The sequence below is a fragment of the Mobula birostris genome, chromosome 9 (assembly GCF_030028105.1).
Source record: "Mobula birostris isolate sMobBir1 chromosome 9, sMobBir1.hap1, whole genome shotgun sequence".
NCBI classification, from domain to species: Eukaryota; Metazoa; Chordata; class Chondrichthyes; order Myliobatiformes; family Myliobatidae; genus Mobula; species Mobula birostris.
In genome coordinates, this window is record NC_092378.1 from 153,792,433 (window position 1) to 153,812,286 (window position 19,854).

At 41.9% G+C, this 19,854-nt stretch overlaps 1 protein-coding gene across 3 annotated transcripts in view; it reads left to right on the forward strand.

Annotated features, from left to right (window-relative positions):
* The window catches only part of adcy9 (adenylate cyclase 9), a 122,917-nt gene that overhangs the window by 67,323 nt on the left and 35,740 nt on the right, over positions 1-19,854 (forward strand). For 2 of the 3 annotated variants that reach the window (XM_072269209.1, XM_072269211.1), the window contains exons 3-5: positions 4,467-4,571; positions 5,961-6,160; positions 13,017-13,119. In XM_072269209.1, coding sequence (XP_072125310.1) covers positions 4,467-4,571; positions 5,961-6,160; positions 13,017-13,119 — 408 coding nt within the window. The remainder of the gene's footprint in view (positions 1-4,466; positions 4,572-5,960; positions 6,161-13,016; positions 13,120-19,854) is intronic. The other variant, XM_072269212.1, reaches the window with a different exon arrangement.

A 19,854-nucleotide genomic window follows, 5' to 3' on the forward strand; every position in this document is an offset into this window, starting at 1 on the left:
CATATTTGTGACTTTCTTATATAAAGTTTTTTCCCCATACAAGATAAAATTTTGAGGAAGGTTAAATTGGTTTCCTGTTAACTAATCCCTGTTTGTGGTGTTATGAATGGTCATCATGGTTCATGGTTCCACACAGATTTTGTTGAGAACAGTAGTGTACAATCTACTCTTGTGTAGCTCCCTTGTATTTTAAATTAGGCACTTGCTACTTTTATAGTTTTTGTTAGTTATACAGCTTTTTAAGCATAAAATACCTTACAGATACAAGAAACTAATTAGTGTTAAAATAATGTTGCATTTCATAAGTTTCTTTTAATTATAAACTTAGAAACTAAAGTTTTTAGAACTCCTAAAATGAAGCAATCCCAGTGATAATAAATTAGCATAATCTCTATATCAAATATTGCTTTGGCATGAGTATACTCACTTTTGAACTAATTGAAATACTTTGTTCTTGTAGTCCTGATCTGAAATATTGACCACCCCTCTGCCTCCAGAAATGCTGCCGGGCTTGCTGAATTCCTGTTGTTGCTGAAGATTACAGCGTCTGTAGCCTCTTCTGTTTCAGTCATCTGAAACCAGTTTCAACATCTTTGTTTGAATAGAGTATTTTGAAGGCATTAGCTGAAGTTGTAAACATGATAATACTGTCTAGAAAGAAGCCCTTGGACTGACCATGCCCCTTCCAATCACTGCACTTACCTGAACTCTCCTCTTTTACTCTCATTTGGTACGTAGCATTCTGTGCCTTGGTGGTCCATGAGTTTGTCTAGTTTGCATCATAAATTTTACGAGAAATTGGCAATAAAGTTACTGAAGTTTTTGGGTTCTGATTGTAGGAAGCAGCACCAATTCAGTCAACATAAGCTATGAAATGTTGAGAAGTGACTTAAACAAATAATGTTCTGCAAAGTAACATGCATAGTGATACCATGGGAATTCCTGTAACTATAGGTTTGATCTGGAGAAAGTGAGTGGGGCTGAAGGAGAAGTTGTCCTTTGTCAAATACAGGGCAAACACCTTCTCCTATACCTGCCTCATCCCTCAGCACTACAAGCAGCAAATCCAGGCTCCAAGCGTTTTGAATGGAGTGGGGGGGGGGGAGGGAATAATTCCCCCTCAGATTCTTTCTAAACCATCTCTCACCTTATACCTATGTTGCCTTGTTTTGTGAAGAAAACCTCACCAAGGGAAAAAGAATTTTACTATCTACCATTTCTATCACCTTCATAATTTTGTATGCTTTTGATCAGATCACCCCTTGGCTTCCTCTGCTCCAGAAAAGAACAGCTAATCTGTCCTATCCAATCTGTCATGTAACTGAGGTACTCCAATACTCTACCTCCGGGTGAATCTCATCTGACCTCTCCTTAACACAAACACGCCCTTTCTTTAATGTAGCAATCAAAACCGCATACAGAATTAGAATCTGATTTATTTTCACTAACTTGTGTGTCATGAAATTTGTTTTTCTGTCAGCTATACGGTGCAAAGATACAAAATTACCATAAATTACAAAGATACCTAGTGCAAAGACGAGGAATAATGAGGGAATGCTCATGGGTTTCAAGGACTGTACACAAATCTGATGCTTGATGGCAGGGGGCAGGGGAGTTGTTTCTAAATCATTGAGTGTGTGTCTTCAGACTCCTGTGCCACCATCTGATGGTAGTAGTAAGAAGAGAGCATGTCCCAGATGGTGAAGGGCCTCAATGGTGGGAGACTTGTGCCTGTGTCCGAGCTGGATGAGTCGACAACTTTTGCAGCCTCTTGTGATCCTGAGTGTTGGATCCTCTCAATGCTCCTAATAAGGCTTAACCAATGTTGTGTAAATTTGTAATGTGATATCTCTGCCCTTTTATTTCATGCCGTGGTACCTTCAAACTCTATTTCTACTGTCTGGGATCTATGGACTTGTATCCCAAGGCTCCTTCATTGTCTCAGAGCTAAATATGAGGAAGGAAACAAACTCAGATTAACCAGTCTTGTGAACTGACTCCTCTGCTGTCTCAGCATACCAACAAAGGCATTTTGTTATGTATTTTTAGTGATGTATTGAAATAATGTGTTTCTGCCCATTACACCACTGGCTTTTAGGGCAGCAATGAAGGTCCTCCATCTCTGGTAGTGTTCAGGGATTCATTCATTCATCGTGTCAGTAGGTTGGTTTTTACTACTGTCAGTCATGCAAGTCCCAGGTGAAGATTCAGGGATACCATTGCACTTGGATATAGAAGGATTCTTCATTGCTGTTTCTGTAACAGTTTTGTTTTACCAGTCAGGGTTGTTAGCCCAGAGCTGAACCTCTGAACTTGGAGGACTGGTGGACCACTCTTAGTCAGGCCTCTACCCTTAACTTGTTTGGCATGGGTGACCCTACCAAGAGCCAAAGCATAAAGCCCTGACTCCTGTCAACATAGCTCTCCGGGTCGTTAAAGTACATGAGCCTCCAAACCATGGCAAGGTTGAGGTTCTCTTGGAGGGAAATAATGCATGTAACTGTCGAAATATGGCATGTAAAATGTATTGGTGAAGCTTCCAACATTCTGAAATTCTGAACATCTCAAAATTCTGGACCCTCCTTTAATCTTACACTATTTAATCATTGGAATATTTGCTATAATGGGCAAGGTACATTCTGTATTTATTCTTGGGCTGTGTTTTGAGACGCATCTGATTTTGAATATTAGAAACATTGACAGCAACACAATGCTTCCTGTTCTAAACCTAGTTTCAATCATGAAACTAGGTGATTGAAACTACCTGTAGAAGGTGCTGAGCTACACCAGAAGCACTGCATTCGCAGAGCGCTGGGCATTGTCAAGGACCCTTCCTATCCATCCCACAATCTTTGACCTCCTACTGTCAGGCAGAAAGTACAGCAATATAAGAACAAGATCTGTTAGGCTGGGTAGCAGCTTCTTCCACCAGGCTGTGAGTGTTCTGAACACCATGCTAACACTCAGTACACATTATTAATGATGGTGCCAGTAGCAGTAATAATATTGTACATTTAACTGTATATGCACTTTATCATTTACAGAATCCTTTTTATCTGTTAATATTTTATGGCTGTGCCTAATATATGTACTGTGCTTTGGACCTTGGTCCCTGAGGAAGGTTGTTTTGTTGAGCTGTATGCATGTGTATGGTTGAACGTCAGTGAACTTGAACTTTTTGTTGTGCATTCTAATTTGCTGCTTTCAGTTGAAATACAAAAGTAGTGCATCATTTTTGCACTAAGAATCTGTTGCTCTGTCGTTTTGAGCACTGGACAATTGCCTGGTGTATCTGACACACAGTGGTCAAAACTTTAATAATATCACTGGATAAAGCACCTGGCTGTCCAGTGTGTCATTTTATGGTGCATCCATCCTTGCATTAAATGCAGCAGTTGAATTTTGCATTGGTACAAATACTTCATATCTGTTTATGTTCAATGGTTACATGATATGAGGTACTTCTGAAAATTAAGGTCCAGTTGGAGTACATGCAGCTTTGTCTGGGTTGGAGCTCTGTTTTTAATTTAGTGCAATTGGACTCCAGTGCAGATGTTTGCTACTGGTTCCAGCACAGAAATCACGTGCAGAATAATGGTTCTGAAGCACCGATTTGATGCCTCGTAAACTACGTCACCTCTTGTGGTTCAGTGACTAAGCTTGCAAAGACTGATGAAGGCCAATACGTGGGTAAAACATCACCATGGTGTTCGGTATGGATGCATGGTGCAGCAAAATGAGAAGCTAATTGTTGAACGTTTTCTCTCTGTGGAGTACAGATGTGTCCATTATAATTGGGATGGTAATTTATACATGAAGAACGTGCTGTTTTTACACTTCTGTAAGCTGTGTAAATGAGAAAATTTGGAATGTTTGTGCAATTCAGTAGTACAGAGTGGAAGTTAAAACTCTGCTGCCTCCTGTCAAGCCTTGCTTTGTGTGTTGTATTAAGCTTTAGTACCGTCCCCTGACTCTACTAAAATCTGTGTGCTTGCAGTGTGAGGAGTGTTTGTAATGTAAGCTGGTAACAGAAGGACGCTGGGAAGGGAGATGCCAATCTTCATGTATGAGCCTGGACGGTGAGTGTCATAATGCTATTCAAGCATAGAGATATCAGAGGATTGTCCTCCACTCTAGAGGGTGGAGGAAATAAGTAGCAGAAAACCTGGATGATCATTTTCCTTCCCTCCTAGCCAAGTACAGTTGAAGCTCATTGTACCACTCAACAGCTGGGATCATCTAAGCACTGAATTTTCTGATCAGACTATTGAAGTGAAGAATGCAAAAACAGTTGTAATATTCATTTCAAAAATATCTGGTCCTAACTAGTGAGCATGGGTTATTTGTTCTGCTAACTGAACAAGTTGTACTGAGGTGGGACAGTGGTGTTTGGATGCTGCAGAATTAAATTTGAAACCTTTGTAAGGACAGACTTTCTGACCTGAATCCTGGGTTTTCTTTTCTAGTCCACATGTCCCACCTGTAGTGTCATGCTGGTCTCTGGATCTGATGCCAGCACGGAGGAAAACACAGTGCAGAATGGTTGTCAAGATGAACTGAAAAACGCTAAGGTACCAATCCAGAGTGGGTGTGGCCTCAAACATCTGAACATACAATGGCCTGCAATTTTATATTTTTATAAAAGAAAAATTGATCTGAATTTCTTTAGGTTTAGTATTCAATCCTAATTTGCAATCTGGGATACAGCTGGGCCGGTGATGTATTGCCGCACTGCCCGAGGTCTATGTTGTATGATGTCACTATTTCTGGTTTGCAATATAGAGAAGCTGCATGATGAGTGATGGAGCAAGGACTGCAGCCATGTACTGTTGAGGTTAGGGAAGGGTTGGAGGATGTTCTTTTGATATTTGAAAATCATGAACCAATTAAACATTATGGTCTGTTTCATTGCTGTGAATTCTGTATATCACCAATCCCATGTTAAAGGTGCAAACACTTAATTTGTAAAAGTTCTGCTTCTGAGCTACATTGATAAAGGAGATTAAGATTTTCCATAGTCATAAATGACAATTTATAGAGGACATCATTTCAAAAGTTTAAAGGTACATTTAATGTCAGAGAATTATATACAGTATACATCCTGAAATGCTGTTGCTTCGCAAACATCCACAAAAACAGAGGAGTGCCCCAAAGAATGAAAGACGGTTAAGTGTGAGAACCCCAAAGTCCCCCCTCAGCTCCCCTCCCCCCACTGTTCAAAAAGAAAAGCATCGGCACCTGCCACCGAGCACTCAAGCGTGAGCAAAGCAACAGTAAAGACACAGACTTGCAGTTACCCCAAAGACTACAATGTTGATCCAGCATTCGACATACCACAGGCTCTCTCTCTCTCTCCCCCTAATAAGGGAGAAAGAGGTGTCTCTGTTTTCACAGTGAGCGGGGAGACATAACATCGTAAGCCAGCGAGTTGTTTGTTAAATGTCCATTATGTCGCTTTTTTTGAGTTCTGTGCCCAAAGATCTTGAGTCTCTGGGCACACAGCTGTAGATATTCTGACTCCGCCAACGACACACAGACCTCCTGCCATGACACCGACCTTTGATCTGTCTGTCTCCAGAGCCCTGAGATCCTAGGCCTCCAAAGTCGAGCCGAAATCTTAGGCCGAGCCCTTGGTGTGCAGAACAATAGCCAGTTATGAAACCCTGAGAAGCGGGTCCCATTCCCACAAAGAACAGTAGTCAGTGCATAACTCCAGGTCAGGGATTTTAACCCTGAAAGGGAAAAATAAAGATATTAAAGATAGAAATAGAACTGTTTCTGAAGATGCAAGCAAAGGGCTCGCTGTTTAGCGCCATCATCACTCAATTCTAGTACATTTGGAATGCTACATGTTTCCCCATGTTGTGCATAGGTATGTTAGCACAGGAAATAAGCCTCTAGGTATTAGTGATGTCTTGTTTTGAAATGTGATTTCACAGAGCCTTTTCTCTTTTGTGTAGGCACCATCAGCAGGACGAGGTCTAAAGGCCCAAAATGGTCTGCTAAGTCCTCCGGAAGAAGAGAAGCTGAACAACAGCCAGACATCACTGTTTGAGATGTTGCAAAGTGACAGGCAGTTGGATGGACTACTTCCACTACGGTTCAAACAGATCCGGGAAAAAACAGATGCCCAGTTTGTCAGTGTCATTAAAGAAGATAGGTAAGCTCTGTTAGACAAAAGGGTTAAAATTATTGAACCAAAGTGACTATTGGAATTAAAGTGCAATTAAGGATAGATTAGGTTGTACCTAGTTATTTTGCACAATTCCAATGTTATACTATTTAATCTGCTTGTAAAGAGTGATATTACCTGCAAAACAAATTGGTAACTAAAGGCAATATGCTGGTGTTTGTAGGAAGTCGAAAGGACTACAAAATAAAAACAAAGGTGTAATGCTGAGGTTTATGAAGCATTGGTCAGACTGTACCTGGAGTATTTTGAGCAGTTTTGGGCCCCTTATCTAAATGTAACTCTCGCTTGTTACATTAAAAAAGGATGTGCTGGCGTTGGAGAGAGTCCAGAGGAGGTTCACGAGAATGATCCTGTGAATAAAATGGTTAATGTATGAAGAGCGTTTAATGGCTCTGGACCTGTACTTGCTGGAGTTTAGAAGAATGAGAGGGATCTTATTGTAGCCTATCGAATATTGAAAGACCTGAATAGAGTGGATTTGGAGTGGATGTTTTTTGTAGGGGAGTCTTGGACCAAAAGACATAGCCTCAGAATACAACGACGTCCCTTTAGAACAGAGATGAGGATTTCTTAAGCCAGAGGGTGGTGATTCTGTGGAATTCATTGCCATAGACTGCGGTGGAGATGGAGTCATTGAATATATGTAAAGCAGGGGTTGATAGATTCTTGATTAGTCAGAGTGTCAAAAGTTATGAGGAGAAGGCAGGTGAATGGACTTGAGAGGGAAAATAAATCAGCAATGATGGAATGGCAGAGAAGATGCATTGGCCAAATGGCTTACTCCTGCTCCTGTGTCAAACAATACAATAAACACAATTGAATCAATGAAAGACCACGCCCTTCAGGGCAGACAACAACCAAAGTGCAAAAAAAACCTCAAACTGCAAATACAAAAAGAAAGAAAGAAATAATAATGAGCAAAAAATATCGAGAGCATGAGATGCAGAGTCCTTGAAAGTAAGTCCAGTTCAGTGGAAACTATTCCTTGATGAGGTGAGTGATGTTATCCCCTCTGGTTCAAGAGTCTAGTGGTTGAGGGTTGAACTTGGTGGTGTGGGTGCTGAGGCGCCTGGACCATCACCTTGATGGCAGTGAGAAGAGAGTATGGTCTGGATGGTGGGGTTAATTGATAATGGATGCTTCTTTCCTGATAGCACTTTGCGTAGATATCCTCAATGGTGAGGAGGGCTTTACCCGTGATGGACTGGGCCATATCCATGACTTTTTGCAGGATTTTCTGTACAGGGTCATTGATGTTTCCATGCCTGGCCATGATACAACCAGTCATTACATGCTAGTGTAGATAAACCTACAAGAGGACAGGCTGTACTTGATCTGGTATTGGGAAATGAACTGGTCAGGTGTCAGATCTCTTGGTGGGAGAGCATTTTGGAGATGGTGTTCACAATTCTATCTCTGTTACCATAGCATTGGAGAGGGATAGGAACAGACGAGTTAGGAAAGCGTTTAATTGGAGTAAGGGGAAATATGAAGCTATCGGGCAGGAACTTGGAGGCATAAATTGCGAACAGATGTTCTCAGGGAAATGTATGGCAGAAATGTGGCGAATGTTCAGGGGATATTTGCATGGCATTCTGCATAGATACGTTCCAATGAGACAGGGAAAGGATGGTAGGGTACAGGAACCGTGGTGTACAAAGGCTGTTGAAAATCTAGTCAAGAAGAAAAGAAAGGCCTACAAAAGGTTCAAAAAGCTAGGGAATGACAGAGGTATAGAAGATAATAAGGCTAGCAGGAAGGTGCTTAAGAATGAAATTAGGAGAGCCAGAAGGGGCCATGAGAAGGCCTTAGGGAGCAGGATTAAAGAAACACCCCAAGGCGTTATACAAGTATGTGAAGAGTAAGAGGATAAGATGTGAGAGGATAGGACCAATGAAGTGTGACAGTGGAAAAGTGGGTATGGAACGGGAGGAGACAGCAAAAGTGCTTAATGAATACTTTGCTTCAGTATTCACTACGGAAAAGGAACTTGATGATTGTAGGGATGACTTTCAGTGGATTGAAAAGCTTGACCATATAGACATTAAGAAAGAGGATGTGCTGGAGCTTTTGGAAAGCATGAAGTTGGATAAGTCTCCGGGACTAGGTGAGATGTACCCGAGCTTACTGTGGGAGGCGAGGGAGGAGATTGCTGAGCCTTTGGCAATGATCTTTGCGTCATCAATGGGAACGGATGGGGTTCTGGAGGATTGGAGGCTTGCGGATGTTGTTCCCTTATTCAAGAAAGGGAGTAGAGATAGCCCAGGGAATTATAGACCAGTGAGTCTTACTTCACTGGCTGGTAAGTTGATGGAGAAGATCCTGAGAGGCAGGATTTATGAATATTTGGAGAAGCATAATATGATTAGGAATAGTCAGCATGGCTTTGTCAAAAGCAGGTCGTGCCTTAGTTAGTCCTGACGAAGGGTCTCGGCCTGAAACGTGGACTGCACCTCTTCCTAGAGATGCTGCCTGGCCTGCTACGTTCACCAGCAACTTTTATGTGTCGTGCCTTATGAGCCTGATTGAATTTTTTGAGGATGTGACTAAACACATTGATGAAGATAGAGCAGTGGATGTAGTATATATGGATTTCAGCAAGGCATTTGATAAGGTACCCCATGCAAGGCTTATTGAGAAAGTAAGGAGGCATGGATCCAAGGGGACCTTGCTTTAAGGATCCAGAATTGGCTTGCTCACAAGAAGGCAAAGAGTGGTTGTAGATGGGTCATATTCTGCATGGAGGTCAGTGACCAGTGGTGTGCCTCAGGGATCTGTTCTGGGACCCCTTCTCTACGTGATTTTTATAAAGGACCTGGATGAGGAAGTGGAGGGAAGGGTTAGTAAATTTGCTGATGGCACAAAGGTTGGGGTTGTTGTGGATAGTGTGGAGGGCTGTCAGAGGTTACAGCGGGACATTGATAGGATGCAAAACTGGGCTGAGAAGTGGCAGATGGAGTTCAACCCAGATTAAGTGTGAGGTGGTTCATTTTGGTAGGATAAGTATGATGGCAGAATATAGTACTAATGGTAAGGCTCTTGGCAGTGTGGAGGATCAGAGGGATCTTGGGGTCAGAGTCCATAGGACAGTCAATGCTGCTGTGCAGGTTGACTGTGTGGTTGAGAAGTGCATACGGTGTATTGGCCTTCATCAACCGTGGGATTGAGTTTAAGAGCTGAGAGGTAATGTTACAGCTAAATAGGACCCTGGTCAGACCCCATTTGGAGTACTGTGCTCAGTTCTGGTCACCTCACTACAGGAAGGATGTGGAAACTATAGAAAGGGTACAGAGGAGAATTTACAAGGAGGTTGCCTGGATCAGGGAGCATTCCTTATGAGAATAGGTTGAGTGAACTCGGCCTTTTCTCGTTGAAGCGGCAGAGGATGAGAGGTGACCTGATAGAGGTGTATAAGATGATGAGAGGCATTGATCGTGTGGATAGTCAGAGGCTTTTTCCCAGTGCTGATAGCCTAGCACGAGGGGGCATAGTTTTAAGGTGCTTGGAAGTAGGTACAGAGGAGATGTCTGCTAAGTTTTTTATGCAGAGAGTGGTGAGTATGTGGAATGGGGTGCTGGCGACGGTGGTGGAGGCACGTAAGGTAGGGTCTTTTAAGAGACTTCTGGATAAGTACATGGAGCTTAGAAAAATAGTGGATTTTGGGTAATCCTAGGAAAGTAAGTACTTGTTTGGCACTGCATTGTGGGCCAAAGGGCCTGCATTGTGCTGTAGGAATTCTGTGCTCCACCACATGTGTATAGAAGTTTGTCAAAGTTTTAGGTGATGTGCCAAATCTATGTTAGCTTTTAAGAAAAGAGTGGCGCTGCTGTGTTTTCTTCATAATGGCACTTGTGTGCTGGATTCAGGACTGAAAAGTTAACACTGAGGTGTTTAAAGTTGCTGTCCCTCTCCACCTGTGATCACCTGATGAGAACTGGCTTATGGGCTTCCAACTTCCTCCTCCTGTAGTCAATAATTAGCTCTTTGGTCTTGCCGACATTGAGTGAGAGGTTGTTGTGGCACCACTCAGCCAGTACAAAAAGGATGGGCTACACCTGAACCCAAAGGGGTCCAATATCCTAGCAGGCAGGGTTAATAGAACTATTAGGGAGGGTTTAAACTAATTTGGCAGGGGGAATGGGAACCAGGTAATAGGGCTGAGGAAGTGGAAAACAGAAATAAATCAAAGATAGTGTGCAACAGAGATGATAGGAAGGACGGGCAGGAGATGAGGCATAATCACAGCCAGTGGGCTGATTTACAACAGAAAGCAACAAATACTCGGCTGAAAGTGTTATATTTGAATGCATGCAGCGTAAGAAATAAAATGGACGATCTTGAAATTCAGCTGCATATTGGCACATATAACATTGTGACCATCTCTGAAACTTGGCTAAAGGATGGCTGCCATTGGGAGCTGAACGCCCAAGGATATACCTCCAGGAATGAAAGGGTTACCGTATGAAGAACGTCTGGCAGCTCTTGGGCTGTATTCCCTGGAGTTCAGGAGAATGGGGGTGGGGGGATCTCATAGAAACGTTCTGAATGTTAGATTAGATATGGCAAAGTTGTTTCCTGTGGTGGGGGAGTCCAAGACAAGAGAGCACGACTTCAGAATTGAGGAACATCCATTTAGAACTGAGATGCGGAGAAATTACTTTAGTCAGAGGGTGATAAATCTGTAGAATTTGTTGCCACAAGTGGCTGTGGAGGCCAGGTCATTAGGTATATTTAAGGCAGAAATAGATAGGTTCTTGATTAGCCAGGGCATCAGAGGGTATGGGATGAAAGCAGGAGAGTGGGGATGATCGGAAGAATTGGATCAGCTCATGATTGAATGGCAGAGCAGATTCAATGGGCCGAATGGCCTACTTCTGCTCCTATATCTTTTGGTCTTATTTTCAATCTACCTCCTACATGCTGATTTGTCACCACCTTTTATTCGGCCCACCAAAAAAAAACTTGCCCTGCACATCTGCTTTTAACTTGTCTCCTCTCACCTTAAATGCATGCCCTCCGGTATTAGATATTTCAACCCTGGGGAAAAGATACTGTCTCTACTCTATCTGTGCCTCTCATAATCTTATAAACCTCTATCAGATCTCCTCTTAGCCTCCGTTGTTCCATTTCATAAAATCATGGCTGATCTGATTGTAATATTAACTCTATATTCATGTCTCCTTTATCCCGCCACCCCCAATAACCTAATGAAGAACCGAACTGAATCCCCAGCAGTCAGAATTTGCATAATTATGTGCTGTCACAATTGGCTTATCAATAGTTGGAAACCAAGCTTCAGCTTTCCACTATTCTTTAGTCACAATTGTTGTAATTTTCTTTCTAGATTTAAGTTTGTATTGTATTCAGCTGATCAGACCCAGTTTGTTTTATTGTGCGGGACTATGACTGAATTAAATAATAGTCTACACACCATTGCTCAACATTAAGGTTTCTAAACAAATGGTTAAGGATTAAAAAGACAGATTGAGAAACAGTTGTGTGAAAGTGGAATACAGTCTCATTGTTTTAAAGAAAACATAAGTGATTTGATACCTGAAGAGATCTGGCTTTATTTAAAAGCAAAGTCAATGTGCTATGTGTCTCTGATCTTAAAACTGTTACAAACCCCCATTAAAATAAAAAGATTTCCTGGGTGCCATGTCAGTCAGAGTTTAGTTGGTAGCATTTTTGTTTAAACCATTAGCTTCTTGTGCTTATTTTCTAAGTGCCAAATTATCTTTTAGTTTTAACTATGGAGGGAAAAAAAAACTTAATTTCCCCCAAAATTCATTCCTTTTACTCCAACTTTAGAAATTTGCCGAGATTTTCCGCTGCATTCAGTTTGTCAGATTTCTATTTATCATGTGTACATTGACATAGAGTGAGATGTGTCGTTTGCGTTAACAACCAGCACAGCTAAAGATATGCTGGGGGCAGCCAGCAAGTGTCCCCACACGTGCTAGTTCACAGTTTTCAGCAGGGCAATACAGAACTCAACAAAGCAAAACATCGGTGCACTGCCAGGGTGGTGGTAGAGGCAGATACAATAGAGGCATTTAAGAGACTCTTAGATAGGCACATGGATGATAGAAAAATGGAGAGATAATTGGGAGGGAAGGGTTTTAATTGATCTTGGAGTTGGTTAAAAGACTGGCTCAATTCCTGGACTGAGGGACCTATATTATGCTGTACTGTTCCATGTTCTGCTTTTTTAAAAATCTGATGAAAAGTCTTGGTTAGTGTCTGCATAGCATTTTGTGGAAGTTGTACGCTGTAGCACAGTGGAAGGCATAACTTGCCATCTGCCTTGACTTGGATAATGTGACAAGTTTCTTGAGTTTTGTTGAAGCTTCAGTTCCCCTATGCCCCACACTCTCACACTTTCGCACTCGCCAATCTTTCCTTGCTATTCCATCAACATGTAAATAAAAGCATTTCTATGAAATCTGCTCACTGCAGCTTGGTCTTGTGGTGGTGCTGTCTTGAACAATATGGGATGTAACAGGATATGAACACAAAGCGGTGCTGTATTCAGCGCACATTGTGATAATGCAGCACTGCTTTTAGCACAGCTCGACCGTTCAGGCGACATGCACTCATATAGAAAGATCATTGGAGTTCAGTAGGTATTCCGAGCCATGTTTATTCTCAGCGGATCAACTATAGCTATTATTTCATTGTGGAGCAATTTGTAAACATCTAATCCACACAAAAGGAAGTATGTACAGTGTCCTTAAAATGGCAGTTCAGCATTATCACTTTCAATCTCTTATCAGACATTCAATATATAATTTACATATTTTTGCCTGACTTTTTTTTACAGACTAATGGATGAATACTTCTCCAAGCCTCCCATTAACAAATTCAGCTTGAATTTCTTGGATTCAAGCCTAGAAAAGGCCTATAGAGGCAGCTATCAAGATGAGGTAAGGATGTAACCTGTATTGTTAAATCTGTATTTATCACAGTGTGTCAAACACACTGACGTGTCACTTACTTTGTTTTGTGGCAGCAGTACAATACATATTAAAAAAAAAAGTACTGGAGAAAGTCAGCAGGCCAGGCAACATCCATGGAAAGAGTACAGGTGACATTTCGGGCCGAAGCCCTTCATCAGTCCTGATTGAGGGTCTCAGCCTGAAACATTCACTATACTCTCCCATGGATGTTGCCTGGCCTGCTGACTTCCTCCTGAATTTTGTGTGCTGCTTGGATTTCCAGCATCTGCAGATCTTTTCTTGTTTGACATTAAAAAAACTACAAAGTTACAATAAGGAATATTAAATAAATAGTTCAAAATGGTGAGGTTGCGTTCATAGGTTTATTTTGGACTGACCAATGTCCTTTGTGTAGTGGTCTAAACTTGAAGGTATTTCTAAGTTAAGCTTGTTTCTACCAGATCATTCAAGTAACCTGTATATTACAGGATGCCATTGAGATAACAGCTTAATTTTAACTTGTGTGATGTGCTGTACTTGTCTTTTGTATTTTCACTGAAGTAGCCCTGAATAAATTTGTTAGTCTGTAGCATCTTTCATTTTGTACCAGTTTATTGTAACACTTACTGTTGAGGTAGAGAGCTAAAACAGGGAATACACACAGCTCGAGGTTTCTTTGCTTAGAGATAGAGCATGGTAACAGGCCATTCTGGCTCAACAAGCCCATGTTGACCAATTAATCTACTATTTGGTACATAGAAACATAGAAAACCTATGGCACAGTACAGGCCCTTCGGCCCACAAAGCTGTGCCGAACATGTACGTACTTTAGAAATTACTTAGGGTTACCCATAGCCCTCTAGTTTTCTAAGCTCCATGTGCCTATCCAGGAGTCTCTTAAAAGACCCTATTGTATCCACCTCCACCACTGTCGCTGGCAGCCCATTCCACGCATTCATCACTCTGCATAAAAAAACTTACCCCGTCATCTCCTCTGCACCTACTTCCAGGCACCTTAAAACTGTGCCCTCTCGTGCTAGCCACTTCTGCCCTGGGAAAAAACCTCTGATTATCCACACGATCAATGCCTCTCATCATCATATACACCTCTATCAGGTCACCTCTCATCCTCCATTGCTCCAGGAAGAAAAGGCTGAGTTCACTCAACCTATTCTCTTTCTCGTCTTTGGAATGTGAGAGTAAACAGTGGCAACAGTAGAAGCTCCTTGCAAACAGCGGTAGGAATTGTGTTTGGATCACTGGCACTGTGAAGCGTACGCTAGCTGCCACGCTACCATACCTCCCATTCAGGTTGCTGTTGAAATGACGCAATTGCTTCTCACATAGTTAGATTTTGTTCCATATCAGGAGCGGACTGATCACACTTTGGAGGATAAGTACTGCATGATTCGGAATAATCTCTGAATCAAATTCTAGTTGGGCTTGATAAGATGAGGATTGCCAGTGAAGCAGTTAAACAGTTGAGTTAAGCTATAAGTCGATCCTGTAAAAATAACCTACACTACAGGACTGGTCCCCAAGATGAGCTAACTGGATTACTCTTCGTGGTAGAGAGTAACAGTTTTCTACATTACAGCAGCTCCAAGCAATTTCGTTGAGAGATTCAAAGGGAGCCCCAAGTGTCCTGATGATATTTCTGTTACTCTTGCGGGGGGAGGGCTGGTTACAGGGGAGACTGCTTGTGTCTACTGTGCATTAGTCATCTTGCCAGACTGTTTCCTCTCACTAAATAATCAAACATTCTGTTGCTGTTGACGATTCTATCAGGGCCATTCAAATAAATCTAAACTAATTGTGCATTACAATTAGTGATCCTGGACTTGTTTTAAACTTCATAAATTAGATGGGTATAGATCCAGTTTCAGTATTTGGAATGGTGAATTTCTGAGGCTTCCCTTTACCTCTACACTAAAGCTGCTTTCTTAAATAGACTTCTTGGTTTCATCTACTACTTATAAGGTTACACACAAAATATGAAATTCCAGGACAAAATGGCTATATGTACCCATAGAACACAGTTCAGTCTACTTAGCCCATGATGCTGTGCCGACCTTTTAACATTCTCTAAGCTCTCAATCTGATCTTGCCCTTCCACATAGCCCTTCATTTTTCTATCATCCATGTGCCCATCTGAGTTTCTTAAATGCCCCTCATACATCTGCCTTTACTACCAATCCCAGCAGTGTGTTTCATGTATTCACCACTCTGTGTAAGGAACTACCTCTGACATTCCCCTCATACGTTTCTCCAATCACCTTAAAATTATGCCTCCTTATATTAGTCATTTTCACCCTGGGGAAACAGGCACTGGCTGTCCACTCAATCTTCGCTTTTTATCCTCTTGTTCTCCTCTGTCAAGTGACCTCTCATCCTCCTTTGCTTTAAAGAGAAAAGCCCTAGCTTGCTCAACCTATCTTTATATGACATACCCGTAGGAATTACTCTTTCTTGGATCTTTGCAAGGCAGTGAAAATCAAAAATAAAAAATCTCAGATGCTGGGAATCTGGGGCTTCTTGGTAGTGAGGCAGTTAGCATGATACAATTACAACTCAGGGCATCCGAGTTCTGAGTTCAATTCCAACGCTCTAAGTAGTTTGTCCGTCCTCCCCGTGAACACATGGGTTTCCTCTGGGTGCTCCGGTTTCCTCACACAGTCCAAAGGTGTACTGATTGTAAATTGTCCTGTGATTAGGCGACGGTTTAAAAGGTGGGTTGCTGGGTGGCGCAGCTTATTGAGCTTGGAGGGGCTTGTTCCACACTGTATCTTTAAATAGAAAAGCTAAAACAACTCAGCTCAGCTCATGTAGCATCCCTGTTTTACAACTGGATGTCTGATGCAGCTTGATCTGAGTTTTTCGTTCAAAAGGTTTTATCAAAGTACATATGTCACCATATACAACCCTGAGATTCATTTTCTTGCTGGCATGCACAGTAAATCCAAGAAACACAATAGAATCAATGAAAGACTGCACCCAACAGGATGGAGAAACAACCAATGTGCAAAAAACAAATCGTACAAATGCAAAAAAACCCCCAATAAATAAATAAATAAACAATAAATATTGAAGACATGAGCTGAATCCTTGAAAGTGACTCCATAGGTTGTGGGAACTGTTCAGTGTTGGGGTGAATGAAGTTATCCCCTCTGGTTCAGGAGTTTGATGGTTGAGTAATAACTGTTCCTGAGCAAATGTGTTGTAATTTCCAATTTTTATTTTAAGGCCAGATCTTGTGCTGATCTGAAACTGGATTTTGGAAGAACTTCTGGAAGGAAGCAGTGTCATCTTCATCTGTCATTTTTAACTAATCAGGATCTAAATGTCCAGCTGAACACTGGATGAGATAGGACACTAATCAAGCTTGTTCTTCCAAGAACTAATTTTATGTACTTTGCTAGATTATGTTAAGTGTTAGAGGCAGAACCCTTCACCTCATAGCTCCAGGCATTGTGTTTCATATCTCCAACATATGAGGTGAAAGATTCTGTGAATTAATTTTCCTTAACACCAGTTACCTTAAGCTATGACATCTAGCTATTAAACCACTTGACTAAGGGAAATTAGGTCTTCGTATTCATCCGGGAACATAAGAGCATCAAGCCTGCCTTGCCATTGTAAAGAGATAAAAGATTAGTTTTGTCACACGCACAACAAAACATACAGTGAGATGGATTGAGCTGGGGGCAGCCTGCAATTGTCGCCATGTTCTGGCAGCAACATAGCATGCCATTCAGCCTGATCATGGTGAATCTGCCCCAGGCTTCGTCTCTTGGGTCCGTTCCCCATAAAACTTAATTTCCTGATCTTTCAAATATTTATCTATTTTAAGTATTATAAATGTGCTTGGACTTGGTGGGCCATAAGGTCCATTTCTCTGTGTATGACTCTGAGAAATAACACCAGTGAACTAGCCTCTACAACCTACCAAAGTAGAGAATTTGAGGTTAACAGTACTTAGCAAGGAGTTTTTGTTAAATTTATAGATAACAATTAAATTCCCTTTGGCCTTCCCTGTTCCTTAGCCTACACTCGGTGACCACTTCATCAGGTACCCCATGTACACCTCATTAATGCAAATATCTAATCAGCCAATCATGTGGCAGTAACTCAATGAATAAAAGCATGCAGACATGGTCAAGAGGTTCAGTTGTTCAAACTAAACATCAGAATGTGGAAGAAATATGATCTAAGTGACTTTGACCATGGAATAATTGTTGGTGCCAGATGGGGTGGTTTAAGTATCTCAGAAACTGGGGACTACTGTGCATGAAAATCCCAGGAAATCAACAGAGTTTACAGAGAATCATGCGAGAAACAAGAAGTGTGTAGTGAATGGCAATTCTGTGGGCAAAAATGCTTTATTAATGAGAGAGCTCAGAGGAGAGTGACTAGACTGGTTCAAGCTGACAGGAAGGCTTCAGTAGCTCAAATAACCATATGGTTACAACGGTAGTGTGTGGAAGAGCATCTTTGAACACACAGCACATTGAATCTTGAAGTGGCTGGGCTGAGCAGCAGAAGATCACAATGGGTTCCTAATAAAGTGACCACCGAATAGAAACATAGAAAGTAGGTGCAGGAGTAGGCCATTCGGCCCTTCGAGCCTGCACCGCCATTCAGTATGATCATGGGTGATCATCCAACTCAGAATGTATATCCCTGACTCTCTAAAGTGGATCTTTGACTGTGACAGGACAAGTTATAGTAGTGAATAAGGAATTGATAAATACTGAATTGAATTGACTATTGCAATAGCATGTACGACAGGATAGTCAATATAACATAGAAATAAAATTGTGTCAGCATAAGTTAATCAGTCTAATAGCTTGGTGGAAGAAGCTGTCACGGAGCCTGTTGGTCCTGGCTTTAATGCTGTGATACCGTTTCCTGGATGGTAACAGCTGGAATAGTTTGTGGTTGCGGTGACTAGGGTCCCCAGTGATCCTTCAGGCCCCTTTTACACACCTGTCCTTGAAAATATCCTGAATCATGGGGCGTTCACATCTACAGATGCGCTGGGTTGTCCGCACCACTCTCTGCAGAGTCCTGTGATTGATGGAAGTACAGTTCCCATATGTGAGATCCTCAGTGATGTATATGTTGAGGAACTTGAAGCTGTTCATTCTCTCAACCCCAGATCCATTGATGTCAATAGGGGTTAGCCTGTCTCCATTCCTCCTGTCATCCACAACCAGCTCCTTTGTTTTTGCGACATTGAGGGCAAGGTTTTTTTCTTGACACCACCGTATCTTTCTTCAGAGGAGAATTTTGTGGGAATAGTGATCAGTAAGTGCAGAGTAACAAGTAGCTGAAAGAAACCAGTATTTATATATATATATTAAAAAAAAAAAAAATTTGAGCTGAAAAATCCCCAGTACCCAATGACCTAATCCTAATTTTTGGAAATTTCTAACATGGTTCACATCGATTGGAAGATAGCAAATATAATCCTGCTATTTAAGAAGGGAGGGAAAGAGAAAATTGAGATAAGTTAGCCTAATTGTTGTTGATAGGAAAAACGTTAGAATATATTATTCAGGAAATGTAACAGAGTACTTACAAAATAATAGTATTGCAGAGAGTCGGTATGGATTAAGGGAAAACAATAAGCTCTGCTTATCCAAATGGGAGTAGGCTCTATTCAGCAGGTGGATGACAGCATCTTCGACAAAATGGAGTAGATCGAGGGCTGATCTGAGCAGGGGTTGTGGTGAGTCAGTCCAGCCTCTTTAGGGTCTTCATGATGTGTTGAGGTCAGGACTAATGGATAGTAGTCATTCAAGACCTTGGGTTGCCCCTTCTTGGATACTGGGACCATACATGATGTTTTCCACACAGTCAGGACCCTTTCCAGGCTGAGACTCAAATTGAAAATGTGCTGGAGAACTCCACACAGCTGCTCAGCACACTCCTTCAGGACCTGAGTTTCACACCATCTGGTCCCAATGCTTCCCCAGAGCCCTTCTCACCACCTTAGTGGTGAAGGTGAGTCCATGATGACTGGGGAGTTGGTGAACGGTGGGGCTGAGGGTGATGAGGATCGGGACGATAGCATTTGTTATGTGGTAGACTGTACGCTATAAATGTCCTATTCCTATTTGCATCATCTTGAACTTGTCATGATTAAATTCCATCTGCCAGTACTCTGTCCAACTTCCCACCTGGTCTGCATTCTGCTAAATCCTTGAGCAACCTTCCTCATGTCTCAGGTTCGGTCAACAGCATTCTGAAGTGGGGGGAGGGTACCAATGGCATTGGCAGGAAAATGGAGGCAGTCCTGAAAAGAGAGTATAGGGAGTTGGTAGAAAGTTGAAAAGCTGAAACTCCAGTGTAGTAATTCCTGGATTGTTGCCTGTACCCGATGCCAATGCAGGCAAGAATAAGATGATTTGGCAGATGAACGAGTGGCTGAGGAATTGGTGCATGGGTCAGGGTTTCAGATTTCTGGATCATTGGGATCTCCTCTGGTGGAAGTATGACCTGTACAAAAATTTTGTTTTACACCTGAACCCGAGGTGTTACAATAGTCATGGGGGATTTTCATATGCGGGTAGATTGGTGAAAATCAGGTTGGTGCTGGATCCCAAGAGGGAATTTGTGGAATGCCTATGAGATGGCGTATTAGAGCAGTTGAACCCACAAGGGAAATGGCAGTTCTGGAATGGGTATTGTGTAATGAGCCAGATTTGATTGGGAAGCTTA